The 21,843-nt window shown below is 35.0% G+C and overlaps 1 protein-coding gene across 3 annotated transcripts in view; it reads right to left on the reverse strand.

Annotated features, from left to right (window-relative positions):
• LOC5578048 overlaps positions 1–21,843 on the reverse strand; it is a 279,552-nt gene that overhangs the window by 119,365 nt on the left and 138,344 nt on the right. Inside the window, exon 1 of one of the 3 annotated variants that reach the window (XM_021851403.1) lies at positions 15,014–15,458. The exons of the other annotated variants lie outside the window; for them this stretch is intronic. Coding sequence (XP_021707095.1) covers positions 15,014–15,203 — 190 coding nt within the window. The 5' untranslated portion in view covers positions 15,204–15,458. Of the gene's footprint in view, positions 1–15,013; positions 15,459–21,843 lie in introns of those variants that run through there. 3 annotated transcript variants of the gene reach the window in all.

Here is a 21,843-nt window from a genome sequence, read left to right on the forward strand (position 1 = left end):
AAGACACGCGGAAGTTCTATCAAAAGCTCAACACATCCTGAAACCGTGCCTGTTCTTCAATATTGCGCTTGAAGGTGTCATGCGGAGAACCGGACTTAACAGTCAAGGCACGATTTTCACGAGATCCGGACAATTTATTTGCTTCGCGGACGACATGGATATTATTGGGAGAAAATTTGAAACGGTGGCAAAACACGCGGCCTAAAACGCGGGGGTGACCCATTTCGCATAAGGACGTTTCGCATAAGGCCGTTTCGCATACGGACGTTTGGCATAATGGACGTTTCGCATAAAGCAGTTTCATATATGAACAGGTAGCATTTTAAAGAAGGCATATAATTCTCTTTATGCCAAACGTCCATTATGCGAAACGTCCACTCATAAAATTATGCGAAACGTCCTTATGCGAAACGTCTTTATGCGAAACGTCCCTCCCCCCTAAAACGCGAAGCAACAAAAGTCGGGCTAATGGTGAATGCGTCGAAAACAAAGTACACGCTGGTTGGCGGAACTGAGCGCGACAGGGCCCGCCTAGGAAGCAGTGTTACGATAGACGGGGATACCTTCGAGGTGGTGGACGAGTTCGTCGACCTCGGATCCTTGTTGACGGCTGACAACAATGTTAACCGGGAAATACGAAGGCGCATCATCAGCGGAAGTCGTGCCTACTATGGGCTCCAGAAGAAACTGCGGTTAAGAAAGATTCACCCCCGCACCAAATGCACGATGTACAAAACGCTCATAAGACCGGTAGTCCTCTATGGGCATGAGGCGTGGACTATGCTCGAGGAGGACTTGCAAGCTCTTGGGGTTTTCGAACGCCGAGTGCTAAGGACGATCTTCGGCGGCGTGCAGGAGAACGGCGTGTGGCCAAGTCATTTTTCCCAACATCTGGAAGATTTCTGAAATTTAGTCTGGAAGAAGTCTGGATCTTATATGCCGTATGTGGAGAACCTTACAAAATCATTACAAATTTTTATCTTAATCTGAGTTGATATTTATTTGTAAAATTAAGCCTCAAAAATCTGAAATATTTCAGACAAATCTGGAAGATTGACAACAGTGCAGGTCGACTGGAAGCGATTGGCCCATGACTGAATCCAGTGGAGCAGAATCATCCATACAGCGTAGATTTATCGTAGCGAATTGTGGCCCGTCAAGTATTAAGAAACTACAAACTTTGTTGTACGAGGCAGCCCAATGCATAGAGATATTAACGTCCACGCAGTCAGCGGACGACATCCATCGAGATTTTTAATTGCATTATTTCACATTGCACTATACGCACAATTGGCATCATGTATCACTCTGCGCTGCCGTCGAAAGTCAACTGTAAATTTAACGAATGGATGCCGTTATAAATAACGCGAGCAAACTGAAAGGAATCCCGTATACGTGATTTCGATGGGTAACCGGCTTTGAGCGGATCTTCGAACAAAAAAATTCGAACGATAATAATAGTGCCTCTTGGCATGAACCCGGTGCCAACAATATTTTTTTCCGGTGACCTACTTTCGAGATGGTCGTCATCATTAAATCATTTTCGCGTCGAACAAACAACATGAAAAACAACTTGACATGTCGAATGGGCAAAGAATCCGTTTGTGCATCACTGGCTATGCGTAAAGTGATCCTCACAGTCGTCCAAAACGTTATACGATTTTTGTGTATAGAAGAAATAACAAACTGCAGCCCGGGTCTTGTGTCCGGCTGTCTAGTCAGAGCAGTGAAGATTAGGCTTCGTAAATTCCTTCGAGACAGATTGGCAGCACATGTGAGAGATTTGAGCTATGTGATCTGTTTTCGTTTTTCGATACACCGAACAAACAGCACTCATTCGCAACAGGTATCCATTCATATGTAAAACATCATTGAAGTGATATAATACTGTTTCTTTTCTGAGAAAAAAGATACATCTGAAGATTGTGATGTTAGGTTAAAGTGACCAAATATATGTTCCTCTAATACGGAATACTTTAGTGTTTTATGCTAACATATACAGAAGGACAAGCAATTTTTTGAAATTTTTTGTCTCACTCTACATTTCAAGAATCATGTATTATTTTTTCACGTCGTAATTGACTGTTTTTCATCACGCCGATCTGTAATGTAACGGCATATTTTGCTTTACTGAATTAAGCAGTGTCGTAATAGTCATTACATAACTGAAATCAGTTGCGTAATGATGGTTTTTGCAGCACGAATCGTAAATTTACTACGAGTGCTGTAAATGATTTTTTGCAATTTTTCATCGTAATAGGCTGTTTTTCATCACGCCAATCTGTCATGAAACGGCCTGCTTTCCTGCACTGAAGTGTGCACTGAGCAATTCTCGCTGAAACCAGGCCGCCATCGGCACCCATCGTTAGAATTCCAATTTTATGTCTCTGATCGCTAGCTTTCGATAAAACTTAAGGGTGGTCCTTTTTGTTTTCTCAAATTGGTGGACCCCTCGTACGCCAGCTAGCTAAACAGTTTGCAAAAAAGCCCATTTTTTGATAAATCTTGGGTATTTCTTCACGTGATATGTCTCATATTTCCCTTGGAACACATACCAAACTTAATGGCATCGTATAGAGAAAGGATATAGCTTTCATTTGAAGTTAAAAAAAATCCGGCGGCCATTTTGAATTTGGCCGCCATCTTGAATTGTGTTAGAAAAATCGTTTTTTCACCATTAGCGCACCGCTTGTTTTGAATTCTGAGATCACCATCAGAAAGCTGAGGAAAAATTGCGTAAGATAGGCTACAGAAACTAGGTGTGCAATGGTATTTACCCTATGAAATGAACGATTTTCTAAAACATGTTCCACGATTTTGACGTATATGGCGAGTGCAATCAATGCAAACATCATTTTTGGTACAACAAAGATACAAGTTTTCAATAGTTGGTGTATTTTTCGAGTCAGATGAAGAATAGGAGTATTATTTTGAGTGAAAAAATCTGGCGGCCATCTTGGATTTTGACGCCATCTTGGTTTTAAGTAGTAGAATGAGTTTTCACCTTGATAACACTCAACATGTTGAATTTTAATGCCACCGTTACACTTACTATTCTTCTTGTTCTTCTTTTTCCTGACGTTACGTCCCTACTGGAATAGAGCCAGCCCCTAAGCTTCAAAAATAAATTAACAAGTAGAATTTTTTAACGCTTATTTGCCACCTGAATGATTGTTCTGCATATCTGCGAGTTGAAAAATAGCATTAATTCTTTCATTTATTTGGTCTAAAACCATTGATAGAAATGAACAATCTGTTGAACAGCTAAAATAAGATAAGAAATAAAGAATCTGTTTGTTTTTTAACGGAGATCTTTAATTAATTAAACATGAAGAGCGCTGAGATGGTAAAAAATCATTCTACTGCTAAAAACTAAGATGGCGTCGAAATCCAAGATGGCCACCAGATTTTCCAAACTCAAAATGATTCACCTGAGTTTCGGCATTACGTCCACATTAGAACAAAGCCTGCTTCTCACCTTTCAATTTCGCTATTTTTCACATGCATGTTGGGTGTTAGTAAAAACAATACTTTATGATTCAGAAAATCAAGGATTTTTTTTGCTTAAAAATTTAAGATTTCCATTCTAAATTAAAGCACTTTTGGAAATGTTTTACGTTAAAACTACAGATATTACCACAAAACTTACTAATGTCCCAACGCACAATTTATAAACTTCATTCGATGACAAAAAAAGCATATGGTAAAAAAAAATTTGTTTATTTCAATCAATGTTTTTGGACGGTTTTTATTCATTAAATTAATTTATTCATAATAACTGAATTCAAAGATATGTCGAAGAAATGTTCTGTTATTAAAAATCGTATTATAAAAGAAAATTCCTATTTAATAACCTGTATTTATAACTAATAAAGCTGAGTATCAGGCTCGGTTCCACTAGGGACGTAACGTCAGGAAAATGAAGAATAATAAGAAGAAGAGTATACGTAACCTTGTTTTTATTGGTAACCTCTAAATTCGACATGCTGAGTGCTATCAAGGTGAAAAATTCATTCTACTAGTCAAAATCAAGATGGCGTCAAAATCCAAGATGGCCGCCAGATTTTATCACTCTAAATAATACTCCTATTCTTCATCTGACTCGAAAAATACACCAACTATTGAAAACTTGTATCTTTGTTGTACAAAAAATGATGTTTGCATTGATTGCACTCGCCATATACGTCAAAATCGTGGAAAATGTTTTAGAAAATCGTTCATTTCATAAGGTAAATACCATTGCACACCTAGTTTCTGTAGCCTGTCTTACGCAATTTCTCCTCAGCTTTCTGATGGTGATCTCAGAATTCAAAACGAGCGGTGCGCTAATGGTGAAAAAACGATTTTTCTAACAAAATTCAAGATGGCGGCCAAATTCAAAATGGCCGCCGGATTTTTTTTAACTTCAAATGAAAGCTATATCCTTTCTCTATACGATGCCATTAAGTTTGGTATGTGTTCCAAGGGAAATATGAGACATATCACGTGAAGAAATACCCAAGATTTATCAAAAAATGGGCTTTTTTGCAAACTGTTTAGCTAGCTGGCGTACGAGGGGCCCACCAATTTGAGAAAACAAAAAGGACCACCCTTAAGTTTTATCGAAAGCTAGCGATCAGTGACATAAAATTGGAATTCTAACGATGGGTGCCGATGGCGGCCTGGTTTCAGCGAGAATTGCTCCACTGTGGGAATAGTCATCACGCAACTGAGACCAGTGCTGTAATGATTCATTACGCAACGCTTACTCATTATGTAACTGTTTTGAATTGCGTAATGAATCATTACACAACCTTTTTTTAAGAAATTGATAAATAATGGTGAATGCATTCCGACATAATTTCTGATACCCTCAAATTTTCTTTTACAAAATTGCAAAAAATGTTTCTCGTTGCAGAACTCGATTTTTACAGCACTCGGCAAGCCTCGTAGGATAAATTTACGACTAGTGCTGTAATAATCATCATTCTGCAACTTATTCCGTAAACTACTGATAACACTACGCTTTTTCAATACGCAACTGATATGAGTTGCGTGATGAATCATTACACAATCATTCTCGGAAATTGTAAAACAATGATAAATGCATCCAGATATGATTTCAATAAACATCAAGCGATCTTCTACGAAACTGCAAACAATGTTGTACGCAACTCATTGCGAAACTCGATTTTTACAGCATCCGTCATAATTAACAATTCGGCAAGCCTCGTTGGATAAATTTACGACTCGTGCTGTAATAATCGTCATTCTGCAATTTGTTACGTAGACTACAATTCAGAAATTTCTCATCGTAATAAGCTGTTTTTCATCACATCAAATTGGCACTGTGCGACCGAGACGAATGTTTGCATTATTAGCAAGTACTTTATTCAACGAAGTGAAATTTCTGCATGCTGCACGTATTCGAGTTAAAATTGACATTGTGCCAAAGCCAGAAGAGGAGTAGGTAAGCGTTCAACGAGTGGCACATATTCGATTTATTTTTAAAGGACACATTTACGATATATTAGTTCCCAATCACTCACAAGTCGCCGGCAAAACATACTTCACAACAGGATTGCATTGCATATTCCCCGTCTGCAACCACTCGATTGATCGGAGAATTCTATTTTGGAATGTCAAATTTGGTGACGTGCGACGTTCGAATGTTTTGCAGGTAACGTTTCCTTAATAATGAACAGATGGAGAGGATATCAGAGTAAAAAAACAAAAACAATTAAAAAGTAAAAAAATGAAAACAATTTTAAAACGAAATTGGCTCCTCCCGTGCTTACTAGAATCTTTGTCACAATAGATTCAATATCTGATGACAGTATGTAATACTAGCTTGCATTTGGTAATATTTTTAAAGCTTTCTTTCAAGGGAACCCAACGGCAACGAGATGGTGAAGATAATTAGTAAATACGGCAGAGAGTGTGAAAGGGATGTTCTGAGGAAGGGGGCAAAAAGCTCATCAAACAGGCAGACAAGGAATGAAGGATTCTCAAAACTGACGCGAATTATTGGCGCGATTCTGTCGTAGTGTCACCGCGATTTCGTCACTAGCTCGCTGCATGTAGAAAATATTCCAGTGGTAACGCTTCGTTGAGATAGAAACCTAAGGGGGATGCAGGGTATAATGGACACCTTAAGCGTATGCTTATTACAAGACTATAAAATTACGTTATTTTTAGTCACTCTTGGTAAAATTCCAAGTTTTATACATTTTCAGAAAAACGAGTAAGAAAATTAAATTGAAAATTGGGCTGATGAAAAAGTATAGGGCAAAATGAACATCCTCGTGCTAAACACCACATAAATACATTTTTGAACCATAAGTAAATGATAAACAGAATTTAGTACTATACCATTTAATTCCACTAGAGTTTGTATCCTTTTCTCCGCATATTTCGACTTCAACTGTGAGGCCGTCTTCAGTGTCGTGTACTAGAGACGAATCTAGTATACGACACTGAAGACGGCCTTACAAGACGGCCAAAATGATTTTTTTGATTTCTACATGAATTTTAATGTATGATTTATCAAATAATTTAGTGATCTCAACTACCAAAATAGGACTTAAACTTTCATTTAAGATATAATTTGGTTTAAATTGCACGATTTAATTTAGATTTAATCAATTTTTTAAACATACTTGCCGTCTCAATACAAAACACCGTTTTTTTTTTGTTTTTGAGAAATGCAATTTATTTCTAAACCATAAAAAGTACCGTAAAATGGGGTGTTAAGGACTCGTGGGGTTTTAAGGGATTGAACTTCTCAACCAAGTTCGACAAATCACAGAAACCTAGAAAGTCGATATGTAAGTCATCTGAAATGCTCGATTTGTTCAGAGGATTGTAAACTGCATTATGTAATAGGAGCTGTCTATTAATATGAAGTATTGTGGTTTCTAGAAATTGAAAACCTTTCAAAACATTTTTGTTCAAATTTTATGGTCTAAAAACATTTATCTACAAAACCATGAAATATATTTGAGAAAAATTCGCGAGTAAGGTAGAAGATAAGGAAATTTAATTGAGATCATAGAACAGACAAAACGTTCTTAAAATTATGTCTGGGTTTCGAGTTTTAGAAACTTTTATAAAAAAGTCTCGTTTTGAAAATAAGTGGGGTGTTAAGGAATTATCTATTCTAACTTTTCTAAGTAACTAAACTCATTAAATTTATGCCGTAATATATTTCAATATAGTTTTGAGTTGTTCCGTGAAGTTGAACTGCAACGTAAAGTTAAGGGATCTATTTAGTAAGTCACTAAATATCACCAAAAATGACTTATTTCAAAATTTGGTAAAATTGGTAGGAAAATGTAGATAAAAACTGATTTATGTGAATATGGGTTTTTCAAGATAATATTTTCAAAAGCTGTTCACATTTGGCATATAAGAATGATTATCTTATTTGAGATGGTTTTGGAGCTATTAATTCTTTTAAGCATTACCTAGGACCTAGATAAACACTTATACTATAAGGTTACTTCCGAGCTCTTTTTGGAAAATATATAGTGTGCGGTATAGTGTGAGCGATTTCCGCTCAATATTGGAAAATTTACGTTAGGATTTTTCTCGATCATGCCACTGGGTGTTACATGCAAATCCGTTATTTGGTGCAGAGTTGCACGCTGTCACTATCAACGCTTGATTGCTGATTTGTAAAGGCCCAATGCGATACAATTCGGATCATTCTATATCACATCAACATCATGCTGTCTCTAGCTGATGGCGATAGACTATGGATATCACTGATGGGTTAAGTTTAGCCTAAAATTAGGTAAATAAAATGGCAATTTCTTAGTATGATTTTTTGACAGTGCTGCAAACAGATTGAAATTACGTGTTGGTCACTGAAAAACCTTAAAAGCATGGATAATTACCACGTGATTACTCATTCTGCAGTGATTATGATCTAAATAGCTTTTATGTCGCATCAATGCTGTTGGTTGTCAAATCAAAGAGATATTGATAGCTCACAAGTGATATTGATAATTTTAGAGCATCAGCCATCAGCTGATACTTTTGATATTAAGAAACTCTGAATTTGGTGTGGTGCTTTATTTAAAAGGCAAATTGGACACTTACCCTATTCACACTTAAAGCTTTTTGAAATTATCTTTCTTTTGACAAGTCATGACAAGATTGCTCTGCACTGATCTAGGATATTCGGCATATAAGTATAAAAATCTTTTCAAGACAATTGTGCGATGCACTGATAGCTCGCTTGAAAATAGAATCAATGGGTATGAGAGATTTAACAGTTAAAATAAAACGGTTAGCGTTTTCAGGAGTTCCAACTTGAATTATATTGAAGTAATATCATCTTTAGATTGAACAAGACCTTTAGAGTTGAAGGGACACATCAACGATGTTGACCAAAGTATTTTTGTTGCTGTTGGCAAAATATAGTTTTATATACAGGGTGTCTACTACCTGGAAAAATCTGGAAAACCTGGAATTATCAGGGAATTTTCTTCAACCTGGAAAAAACCTGGAATTCTCAGGGAATTTCGGCTACATCCAGGGAAATTATTGCGAAATAGTAATAAATAACAGAATATGTCCTTTTCGTAATACAATATTTTTTCAATGAAAAAATTTTCGGCTGCGCCGCTTTTAAAATGCTACTTTAGATGTTCAGTCTTTTAATTTTAGTGATTTATATTTATTCCGAGTAAAACTTGTATAAACAAGGAAGTAGGACCTAAGATTGCCAAGTTGGTAAAGGCAAGTACATTTCCCAGTTCCAGTTGGGTATCTTTTATGAGCATATGAAATAATATTTTTTTTGGAAAAGTGTAAATATTACAACAGGTACAATAAATAGTACATTTTCAGGTAAGCTTAGTCTTAGTCACTATTTTAATGCAAGTCTCTAAATAATCTCTGCGTTTTGTTAGGAGGTCTCTAAAGAGTCACTTTTTTTCTTAACTCCCGTTGTAGCTCCAGAGTTCCATTAATTTTCGACCAACTTGAGGCAAACCGATTCAACTATGTATTAGAATATGGTTCTATACTAGATTAATCCAAAATTTAACTAACTTAATAGTAAAACAAGTGATAAACAAACAATTTACAAATGAAAACAAAAAAAAAAGATACTGATTTAACTTATTTTACCGAACAAACATTGTTTGTTCAAGTATTTTTTTAACCTTTTTTCTAAAGAAATAGTCGATCAAAGTCGTGGGAAAAAGAGGGTTAATCTGCTTGCAGTGAATCCTAGACAACGTTCTAGAGGCTCCAGAGAAACCTTCTGATATGATTATTCGACTATTTCTGCAGAGATTCCTTCTGGAATACTTTCAGGAACTCCATCATGGATGCCACCAGTAACATTTCAATGAATGCTTAGAAGAAATTCATTCCAACGCCTACTTTCAGTAATTTTCACAGAAATTATTCTGAAAAAAAAAAATCATTATTTCCACCTTCCTTCCTACTGATTCTTTCACCAATTTCTTCAAGTGTTGCTTCTAGTCCAGGTCCTACAGAAGTTCTTCCACACAGGATCATTCCATAGTTTTCGAAAAATATCTTAACAACATTTTTCCAAGAAACTACAACATTCCACACGACTTTTTTTAAATTTAATCCAGACATTTCTATAAGGATTATTTAAAAACAAAAAAACATCCCTAATAACTCTCCGGAGTTGCTTAAAAATTATTTAAGACATTTGTGCTTATTCTGCACGGCGAGTGAGTCGAGGTGAGTCGCTTTCACCGCGAGTGACGTGAGACGACTAATTTTAGTCAAATGGGAGTGAGTCGACAATTATCACCTCATTTGACTCGTCTCATCTCACACGGCGCGCCCAATTATTTGATGAAAATAATTATAAACTTTTCCAAGAATTCTTTGATAAATTCAACCTGTGATTCCTCATTATTTTCTTCTAAAAATGTCTCCAGCATTTTATCAAAGCATTATTGCTGCGGTTCAAGCACTCCACTAATAATGTTTCAAATGCAAATTCCAAATGTCTATGGATTCTTCAAAAGTCCAGCAATTATTACAGTTATTGCTCCGATCATTTTTCGATAAATTTCTACAGGGATTCTGTCCGAATTTCTTCAAAAAGCCTTGTAGGACATTATTTCATCAAGGCATACATAGAACTCACACAAGTTTCATCAGAGATTACACGTGGATTTTCTTTTAAAACAAGTCTGAAAAATTTTCTTGACATTTTCCTAGAGACATCCCTGGATAAAGAACTGGAAAAAATCTTCTAAGAATTCCTTGAAGTTATAAAAAAATGAGTAAATCCTAGGAAAATCAATGGATAATTTTTTGAAGAACTTGGGACTTACTTGAAAAATGTCTGTCGCGATCTGTGGAGGGATTCCTGATGGAATCTTCGAAGAAATTTCTTTGCCATGATAAAAAAATAACCAATATGATGATCTTTTGGGCTAAAACAATGGTTTGTATTAAGAAAACCAGCCGTGGTAGATACCGGAGTGAAGTTTTAATGAAAAGGTGCGTTTTTTTTTAGAAAAATCCAGATTGAATTCTTGAAAGTATCTAAACTCTTCTTGTTAGAATTACATAAAAAGTTCATAAAAATCATAAACAAACTCCTGAAGAGGTCTTTGGAGTAATATGTGGAAGAAATTTACAGTAAAACGAGCAGTAATACTTGTCGTTATGTCGACAAATTCAAAAAATGTCTTAGTGAAATGTATGTTCAAATGAGGAATCAAACTCGTGATTCATGTTATTTTTTCAGGCAATGGTCAAGACTATCAGTTCCTACAAGCCCTGATTTCCCTAGGATATCAACTAGGAAAAAATAAAAAACAGCCCTCCAGAGACATATTCTGCTATGAATCGCAAGTCAGTCCCATCTACATTTTCGTCAAAATTGAGTTGATATCAGTTTCAACATATTATCCAATGATCTTCCATATGCGCTAGCGAGAAAATACTTTTTGTTCGATTAAATTTTAAAAAAATACCAAGTCAAATTGTCCCATAATTTTTCGAAAATTTAAATAGAAAACGAGTTTGAAAACTTCACATCACATTTTCTCAATGATTACTTTTTACATGTGGGACTGGCTTGCAATTTACGGCAGTATTCTGGGTACGTCGCTGGATGTCCATAAATCTGAATCCCATTTTAAGGGAAAAGTTATTTTATAGTTAAGATCAAATAGAATATTTTTTTAATGATTTTGATGATTTCAGATCATTTTATAAACATTCTTATTGTTTGTGAAAATTAATTAAAAATCACCAAATTTCTCTATATATGTTGTATATACATTCGCAAATATTTTTAAAATATTTTTAAAGTGTTTCGAAGCCAAACTTCTTATGTTTTAAAATAAATTTTTAGTCACCTTGATTAAATTTAAATCGTCATTTATGTGTATATTTAGAGCATTTCTTAAACCTGGAATTATTTTTTGTTATCTGGGAAAACCTGGAAATATCAGGGAATTTATTTCCTGTAAATGAGTAGACACCCTGTATATACAAAGCTCAAATTCCTTAACACCCCATTTTGAATTTTCGCCAAAAATCACACATTTTTATGATTATCTCAGAAATTTGCAATAGAATCGTCTTCATTGTAATTAGCTTTTGATATACACGCCGGGAGAATGGTAGGACTGTATTTTGTTCTATTATTGGCATACTAGAAGTTGCTCGAATTTGAGGTGAATTTTTTTTTTCATCCCTCAACACCCCATTTTACGGTAACTTTTGAGTACCCAAACTATTACGAACTTAGGTGACAAGTATTGTTTTACATATGAAATTTGAATTCTGTGCCAAATTAAGCAAATAAATTAACGAACAAGCTGCTAAACTTGTATGCGAGTTGGCTGAAATAGTCAAGTGTTGTATTTTCAACAGCCCTAATTACAAAACCTAGACGTGCTATGATATTTTTGAAAACGGAAATTGACTGAAAAGCGGTATTTTGGAGCTTGAGACAAAAATGTGTTCCAAAATGTTATCCCATTATGCCCATAATCAAAAATCGACTTGATCAGATTTTCTTCACTACACTTTTTTATTAAATTAAGGGGAGGGATTATAAGAGTATGTTTAAAACTACTAATTGAACTTTAACAGAAAAAGTGCAAAAAGTGAAGTTTTAAAGCAGATTTTCTTCCAAAAAAACTATCAAATCTACCCCGTTTTTCGGTAATTGTAATGTTCTGAAAATTGTGTATTATTACTTACTCAACAAATTTTCTTAAAAATACGTTTTCGAAAACAAAAAAGTTAGAACAAACTTGTTTGGGTATACCCTAAGCTTAAACTTTTAGTATCAATGTCAATCAATGCATATGCAATCTAAAGGACTACTAGAATTAGCCATGGAAACCAACTTTTACTATGGTTCTTTTAGGTGAAGATGGGTGGAAGCCAAACCTCTAATTTTCAATAAAACAAATCTAGAGAACCTGAAAATTGTTCGCACTGAAAATTTGTTCGAATGGTCACCACTAGCGAGTAACCAGTACACTATGGTCCAGGAATCAGTTTTCCGCGGAAAGATGCATTTCGAGCTTTAGAATGAAACATTAGACAAAAACGGTCTTCTACAAAGTTGTTTGTATTAGTTGAGCCCTCTGTTTGGTTTTATTGAAAATTAGGGTGGACCACATTTTCATAGAAATTGTCTAACTAACTTTCTTATTTGTAGAAATTATATTATACATGCTTCAGCAAAGTTGTATACCATTCGATTTCAAGCAACTTTGCCAAAAAAGTTTTTTTTGTATCTCTTAAATTGACCGATTTAGAGCTTTTTTCCTACGGTGACATAGGGTGGTCCGAAAAAAACTGGTTTTCTGGCTCTAGAGTTTTCAATTCAAATTTCTCATCAAAATAGTCTATGAAACACTTTTAGAGCTTTAAAAAATGCGTAATTTGGTGAGTGAAGAAACTCGATATCTCCTTCCGTTTAATAGTTATTGTTGTTTTTTTCTCAAAAACATGTCTATTTTGATTGTGAATATCTCTGATTGGGGCAAACATAAAAAATATCTTTTGACGGCATTCAAAAGACAAAATAAAATTGTATATTATAATAAAAGATAACAGATGTGTTATTTTTGTAACTCTAGTAAAATATCTTGAAAATCAAATATTTTTTATCACAAAAACTTTAATTCCTTTTGAACTAAAATAGATATCAACAATCTTTTTGCATGAAAATTTGCGTTTTGTTAAGTTCTAAAAGTCGCTAATAGACGACTTTGACGAGAAAATAATATTAAAAACTAGAGTTGAAAAACTTATTTTTGTTGGACCACCCTGCGATAATTAGGAAAAAATGCTCTAGATTGTTCAAATTTTGAGCTACAGAAAAACTTTTTTTGGCAAAGTTGATCAAAATTTCAAGTTCTACCGCTTTGCCTAAGAGCATATACCAGTATTTTTGCAAATAAAAAAGTTGATTACATGATATGTGTGATATTGTGGACCACCCTAGTTTCAAATGACACAGTATGAAAGCTTACATTTTTAGAAACAATTTTGTAGAAGATCATTTTTGTCTACAATTTCATTTTCATGCTCAAAATGCAAATTAATAAAGAAATACATACTATGAAAACCTTCAAAACAGTTTTAAAGCCCTATCTTTCTTATTTCAGACTTCTCATCAAAGCGGACTATGAGCGACTTTAAGAACTCAACAAAACGCAAATTTTCATGCAAAAATATTGATGATATCTATTTTAGTTCAAAAGTTATTAAAGTTTTTCTGCTTAAAATCCTTTGTTTTTCAAGGCATTTTATTAAAGTTACAAAAATAGCACATCTGTAATTTTTTGATATAATATACAATTTTATTTTGTCTTTTGAATGCCGTCAAAAGATATTTTTTATGTTTGCCCCAATCAGAGATATTCACAATCAAAGTAGGAATGTTTTTGAGAGAAAAATAACAATAACTCCTAAACGGAAGGAGAGAGTATCTTCACTCACCAAATTACGCATTTTTCAAAGCTCTAAAAGTGTTTCATAGACTACTTTGACGAGAAATTTGGATTGAAAACTCTAGAGCCAGAAAACCAGTTTTTTTCGGACCACCCTATGTCACCGTAGGAAAAAAGCTCTAAATCGGTGTAAGAGATACAAAAAAACTTTTTTTGGCAAAATTGCTTGAAATTGAATGGTCTATAACTTTGCTGAAGCATGTATAATATAATTTCTACAAATAAGAAAGTTAGTTACACAATTTCTATGAAAATGTGGTCCACACTAATTTTCAATAAAACCAAACAAAGGGCTTAACTAATTCAAACAACTTTGTAGAAGACCGTTTTTGTCTAATGTTTCATTCTAAAGCTCAAAATGCATCTTTCCGCGTAAAACTGATTCCTGGACCACTACTGTGCAGTGAGTTACATTTTCAGCACAGACGGTTGTCTGACTTAGAGGTCTTAAAAATTCGAAGTTCGGATTCAATGCATCTTCACCTTAACTCAATACATTTCGAGAATACAGAATACCAAGTAGGAGAAAGTTGACTGTACATCTAATTGGAATGAATAGTAAGATCAATAGTATCTTCAAAAAAAAATTCTCTATAAAAAACTTTTTCTAGAAGCTTGCTGATGTGGGCAAGTAAAAATAATCTCAGACAAAAGTTCAATTCAAAATTAAAAGTTAAACAAGGATCATCTATATGAAACAACGTATAGGAAGGTGCAAAATTTTATTACGAACATCTTTTATGGAAACATCATCTGTCTAAAATTAACTGGAATAGAGAAAATAATTTAATGCTGCTAAATTTCCGGTTTGGACTTCATAATGGTCTAATTTTTGATGAAATACATGAAATAAGGAGGTGTCCATTTCACCCAATGTTTCCATTATGCCCCTAATCCCCAAACCTAGACTTTTTTTTATAGAAACGTTGCAACGAATGAGTGGCAGAAGCGCGACAACACTGCGACAGAATCGCGGCCAAGCATCGCATTGGTTTTGTGGGAGCCCGAAAGAACGCAGGAAAAGGAATTCGTTATGCACAAGTAACCTTCGTTGTCCGTCTTGAGGTATGCTGGAGAAAAAAAGATGTGCGTCCGAAAGTGATACTCGTCCGCACCGGCTCCACCGTAGCTTTCCCGTGCCTTGCGCTGGTGTCTGTTGCTAATCTTGCTCTTGGATCCTCCGCCACCAGATCTCCCACCGCCCTCGCGGATATTTTTCCGGAACATCAGATTCATTTTGCACGGCACTTTGGCTGAAGATCACTTTACTTCCTTAAAAACACCGAACTCGATACCTCCCCAACAATTGACCCTATACGAGATTTCTTTATTTTATCACAAAATTTCACTAAAATAAGAAGCGCACGCTCTATACATCGAACCGAGCGTAAATCCGCAAATTCCGAACGTTGGTCAAATATAAATATCCCACAAAAAACGCGAACCAGCGACAACCGTGGCGGTTGGAAAATATCGCGCAGACCCGGTTTGAATCGCTGCTCAAGTGAGACTAAAATCTCCCCATCGAATTTCGTTCACCGACCAGCCAAGTGCCAATGAAACAGGAAAAATTTTCTCTTGGACATTTGGCCAGTGTTTTTAAGATTTCACTGGTTACAGCTAGCTAGCTAGATGATCTCTCAACGACACCTCCCGTAGATTTCACCTACGGCGACAACGAAGACTGTCCTTCGGGAAGATCGGTATTCACGATGAAATTTGAGGAATGTTTAGTGTGGTTGATTTATGGTTAATTTGAAGATTTTGATTTTCAACCTTACCTATTTAAAAATTATCAGGAAAACGACAACTGTATTTCATGCTTTTGACTTTCAAAGTATGGTCACCAGCTCTGAACTAGTTTTTGCTCTAAATGATCGTTTCAACTTCATTGATCGAACATAGATTTTTAAATATCCTAAAGCATTTGAAAAAAGTTACACAGGTTAAAAAATGGCCAATAAGACTTTGAATCAGTCTCGAAAATCAATTTTTGAATCGATTTTCATTCTTTTAGCCTTAATGAAAGATGTGGAACGCTGAAAACTGGTCATAGTAAACACAAGAGCACCTGGAATATACTTCAGAAATAACTAGGGGCCTCAAATTTCATAGCTTGCTTAAGGGCTTTCACTAAGGATAATTTTGTCCATCAATTCCACTAGGGATTCCTCCAATAACGCCAACAGGGATTCATCCAAAAATTCCACCAGGATTACTCCAGGAAGTTTCCTCCAGGAATTCCTCCAGTTTCTACATCAGGAAATCTAGCAGGAATTCCCCTAAGAGCTCCACCAAGAAATCCATGAGGGTTTCTACAAGATATTCTACAAGAGATTCCATCAAAACTCTAAAAAAATGATTAAGGCATAATTTCAAGTTTTATCATCCACTACTGCAAAGGATTCTATTTTCTGATAAAAAGAGTTCCTCTATGATTCAAGAATAATGATTTTTTTCATATTTCATGTAAAAAATTGCACCCTTTTAGTTCAATAATTAAGACATTTTTTCAAATTGTAAAAAGGTTTCTATTAACTAATGAAAAATGCATCCGGATGGTCCCATAACCTACTCCACAGGTCAATGTAATCTAATCAACATTGTTCCCCTATTATCCAGGAGTTATGACATTTTTTTCGCCCACTTCTTCATTAACAATCTAATGAAAATTGCGTAATTTTTTTGTCAATTCTCTATTGGTAAATTTTCCTACTTTCTTTTATGGAATACTATCATGTAAAAAAGAACGTCCCTATCATTTTATTTTTTTAATCAAATAATTGCGGCCTAATGGTTCTGGAGTTTTGACAAATTTCTGATTTGGTACTCAAAATTCTTCGTTTACATACTTATTGAATAATATCATGTAATAAAAATTGCGCCTCAAAGGGCATCAACGTTCAAAAATTGTTTCTATTCTTTCATTCACTTCTTATAAGGGTTCTATCATGTAATGAAATTTGCGCCCCTACTATTCAGGTATTATGAATTTTTTTTCTGTCAACCTTTCCATATTAACTTGTATTATAAAATGGGTGAATTACAGTTTTTAATGAAGACTCACCTTCCCAATTGAATTATATCATGTAATAAAAATTGCACCCTTATGGTTCAGGAAATTATCAACTTTTCCATTCACTTCTCATAAGTGTTCTATCATCTAATGATAATTGCACTCCTATGATCCCATACACTACTAAACAGATCACCGTCATTTAATGAGAATTGCGCTCCTATTATTCAGATATTGTTTGAGCTACTGGTATATTTTTAAGAAGTCTTCCAAAAACAAATTCACGATTCTATTCAATTATTTATCTGCAGATTGTTGCAGGAATTTCTTTAGAAGCTCCTCCTCAAATTCATTTAACAATTCCTCTAGGGATTATTCCGTATATCTTCAAATGATTCCTCCAGACATTACTTAAAGATTTTTTCCTTAGAAATGTCAAGAAGATTCTACGAAGAACAATTAATATGATTCCATATCTAGGAGATACTACGTAGAACAAGTAATGAATTCATGTTTGAATAAAATCATGCAAATCAGTTTTTGGATAAAATTTTAGAGGATTTTTTTATGTAATCTCTACAAGAAACTCTGAAGGAAATTCCTCCGCATATATGCCTCTATATCTGAACCCGGTTGTAATGAAAAGTTCCTTCTGATCGTTTTGGTTGAAAATCATCAATTTCGATCTGTCGAATGATATCTATGTGTCAAATTTCTCTAGTTTGGCAGGACCGTAACCCGAGTATCCGAAGATAAACTTTTGTATGCTTGTTGTATGCTATGGTATGGCATCTATTTGAATCTGGATAAAAAATCAAAAAATTTTGCCCTGTCGCTTGATTGTATCTAGAGGGTCTTGCCCGGGATTTCCCGGGATAAAAATCCCGGGATCTGAAAAATCCAGAATCCCGGAATATATTTCGAAAATCCCGGGAATTCCCGAAATATCAATGTAAACATGATTAGAACGCATCAATTTTTGAATTTGAGTTGTTTTCAATTTGATTTTGTAAGGCCAGTATTCTTTCCAACTTTTACACCCAATAGGGCGATATTCAAAACTTAAAAGGCAATAGATGGCTCTTTTTCAATGGTAGTAAAAACGAAATCCTGAAGCAAAGAAAGCACCACGGAAGATGAACTAAACACAAAAAGTTATGTATTCACTTTACACTTGATTTCTAATCACTACTTTTTTGATTCAGTTTCCTAATTGCGAGCAATTTACGATTTTCATTATTTTCCATACGTTTTGACAGCTCTCCGACTACCATTCTTCCATGCGCTTGTGTTGAAAGTTTGAGAAATTTGAGAATCCAGCGTAGCGTGATCAGTGGGTGACATACAAACAACAGTGTCGTCGCTCGGCGGCCGGTAAGAGAAACTGAATGTTCGAAAGGTTGTTGTCTGCAATTTTTGCCGCTGGCGCCAACTGTTAGTGGTTATGAACGAAATAAACAGTCGTTACCCTATTACAGTGATTTCGAACCATACAACTATTTGACAAGTTTTATAATTTGACATTTATAATACAAGTGTCACATATTATGTGATATTTGAGGAATGGGAAGACGTTTGGTTTTTTAATCGGCTTGCAGGGACCTTTACAATCTCTCGTATGTATTTCGAAGTTTTGGATACTGTTCATGTGAAAGTAAAGGTCATAAGATGAATGAACTGCCAGAAGTTTTGCTCGACAAATCAATCTTAATTATGTGTGATGGATTTCATTTTAATCAAAGCTCCATGAGTCAATTTTGCAGAAACTATCTTATTAAGTATCAAGTTATAGATCAAACATACCTCATCAATTTTTGTGGGTTCATAATAGTAGGACAGAAAGATTGATAGTGTAGTTGCAAAAGTTTATATCGAGTTGAGGAACATCGACGACTCATGGAATTTTTACTGCATTATCAAACATAATTTTTTATGTTCTTGAAAGAACTGAGGTCATGGAATAAAAAAAAATGTTGATAGAATGAGATGCATTATGCTGATTTAAATGCGAAAAGGGAGGAGGCATAAAAGTACGCAAAACGATCATGAAAGCTTTTAAAAAATGTGTACAATATACCCCAGAAAATGTCGCGTGATTAAAGAATGTCTTATTTACACTTTCTTATCGAATAAAGGTGTTACAACCAGACGCCAGTGAACTATGGAGATATCCAATTAGATCTTTACTTCAGCTTTTTGAAAACATTTTTGTTAAATCATAAATAGGAAAAGAGTAACCATCCGAATAAAAATTTTAAAACTTCATTCTTTGTAGTATGGGGCACTTTCAAGATTTACTTTGGCATGGCGATTTTTTCTTGGCTGAATTGTCCGAAATTTGTCAATAAGGAGAACTTCAATGAGACGCATTTTGTAGCAAAATATGAGCTTGGTAGCTTAAAAACCCTTTGCCGAAGTGAAATAACAGTACCAAAAATGTTATTCAACTCCCATATTAGAAAACATTTTTGCACAGGAATACAGGAATACAGGTTGATTTTCAACATAAAAAGAGACATAATTAAATACTTCAACACATCTTTTAGTTCATAAGTTTTCAAATACATCAAAAGTTTAAATTTCATTTGAGTTTCGACCGTTTTTTACTAGTTTTTTGATAACTCGGGTTTATCTCGGGATCCCGGGAAATCCCGGATCCCGGATTTTTTTCAAGTCCGGGAAACAAGACCCTCTAATTGTATCATATGATTTCCTGAAAATGGCCACACCATGTCCTATCGGAACCAGTTTAGAAATTCTACGGAATGGCCAAATTAAATTGTCCGTGACTCTAAACTCTGGTAACTTAGAATAGAAAAAAAAACATGGTACCGTTTTGATTCATATTACGGACAGCTTCAAATTCCGGACACTCTCGTTTGTATGGGAAACATTTCACACGAAATGTTTCAATTTTTGCCGTCCAAAAGTTCTCATTTTCGAGGCTCGTTTTATTAGGTTTTTTTCCATAAATATCATTGCAAATTTATAATGCCCAACTACCTTAGACGTCTCTTAAGTGGTTGAACGATTTCAATTGATGATTTGACTGTTCCATTAATGATTATCATGAGCTGTCCGTAATTCGAATCAAAGCCTCCGGAATATGAGGCAAAAGTGAGGGAGCGTCCGAATCATGAAAAGGCCACACGTTTTGATTTATTTAAAATTATTCAAGTTGCAGACGCGTATTCTTTACCCACCATCCGAAAGTTAAGGGCTTCCGACTCTCGATAACGTTAAAAAATCATACAGAATGATTTATTTTGTATGGTCCAAGCTGGGTTATACTTCACTGAGGCCTTAAGTGTCCGTAATATGAATCAAAACGGTATTAGAGCTGTCCTACAATAAAAACGTATGCAATTCTGATTACGGTGTGTGTTAGCTCCCTCTGAAATCAATTCCAGATGTTCTAGTTTCCACAACGTACAAATATACAAAAAAAAAAATGTTCAGGGTTCCATATTACGAACTTTTTGAGAGTTTTTCATAGTTACTGGCATTTTTTTTCTTTCACTTGGCGAACAACATATATTATTCCTAATTGTTTTTCCGATCAAATCAACAAATATTTGTTTCGGAGTCAAAAGATGTACCGTGTACCCCCGCTAATTTGTACGATACCTCATACAAATCATCGGGATTCATTTTAAATGTGAACTTCTAGTTACCCTACAAACAGGTTTCTGGTTAACTCTTTTGCTGTTTTGTTTTGATTCTGCATTTCGTTTCGCGATGTTCCATTTCACTTTACTCCGTTCCAGTATGACGTTTTAATTTGAACGGTGTGCAGATTAGCGGGGTACAAATTAAAATGTGTTCATATTATAAATGGTCAATTCAACAGGGGTACACGATAAATATTATCGGATATTTGTATCCAGTTCGCGTTGTGTGAGTGCGAAAAGATATTCGCGTTCAGTCGAGGATGGATCGCCAAGTAGTGAGCTCGTTTCATGCTGATGATAACATAATTTCTCGAAATGCCCGCTTCCCGGAATGCACGAAAATAAACTTTCGCTGAAATTTTTTTGCGATGGCAAGGCCCCATACTATCGAAATTCATTAATTTTGCTTTATGAAAGATGTAACGATTATTTTAATACCTACGCTTTATGCATGCTACAACATCGTTCAATATCAAGGCGTCGATAGGCGAGTGATGTACGCACGAGCCTGTCGATCGCAAGGTCCGTGTTCGATTCCAAGCTACCCGAAAACATTTTTTGTTGTTCAATCTTGGTTTTATAAGACAAATGTATGAATTTCAATCCGATTTCTAGTGGCGAATTTTCATAAGAGGTTTGTATGTTTTTCGATAATCCATTGTCCTGAGTGTAATATTTGTAGAGAATAACGCGCAACTTTACTGCAAGACCACAGCTAATTGTCGCGGATTCCGATTCCGCCAGTCGAGACTCTTTTGAGATTAGAAAATTCTTCTACTCTCGAGGGCATAGAGTTTCTTTGTCTGTGGGAGTACTAATATTATAACATTGATCCGAGAAGCAGACTCTGCCAGAATGAAAAAGAAGAAGATGATACTAATTGAAACCCCACATAACAGCATAAAGTTCATGATAATAACTCATTCCAAAAGTGGAAAAGATGTTATGGGAAGCGTACAAGGGCAAGCCTTATAAAATTGTTCAAATATGTCACATTTTTGCGTGAAATAATTTGTGTATAATGAAATGACTTAACAGAATAACCTTAGTTTGAAATAATATGAAATTAATGATGTCTAATTAGCATCCTACTCGCCAAACATTTTTCTGCTGATATAATTCGGATGAACGGCAAATGTTCAAAAGAAGGGCGATTCTCTATCAAAAAGAGCAGTAGCTATAAATGGAA

Source organism: Aedes aegypti, chromosome 3 (genome assembly GCF_002204515.2).
Source record: "Aedes aegypti strain LVP_AGWG chromosome 3, AaegL5.0 Primary Assembly, whole genome shotgun sequence".
NCBI lineage: Eukaryota > Metazoa > Arthropoda > Insecta > Diptera > Culicidae > Aedes > Aedes aegypti.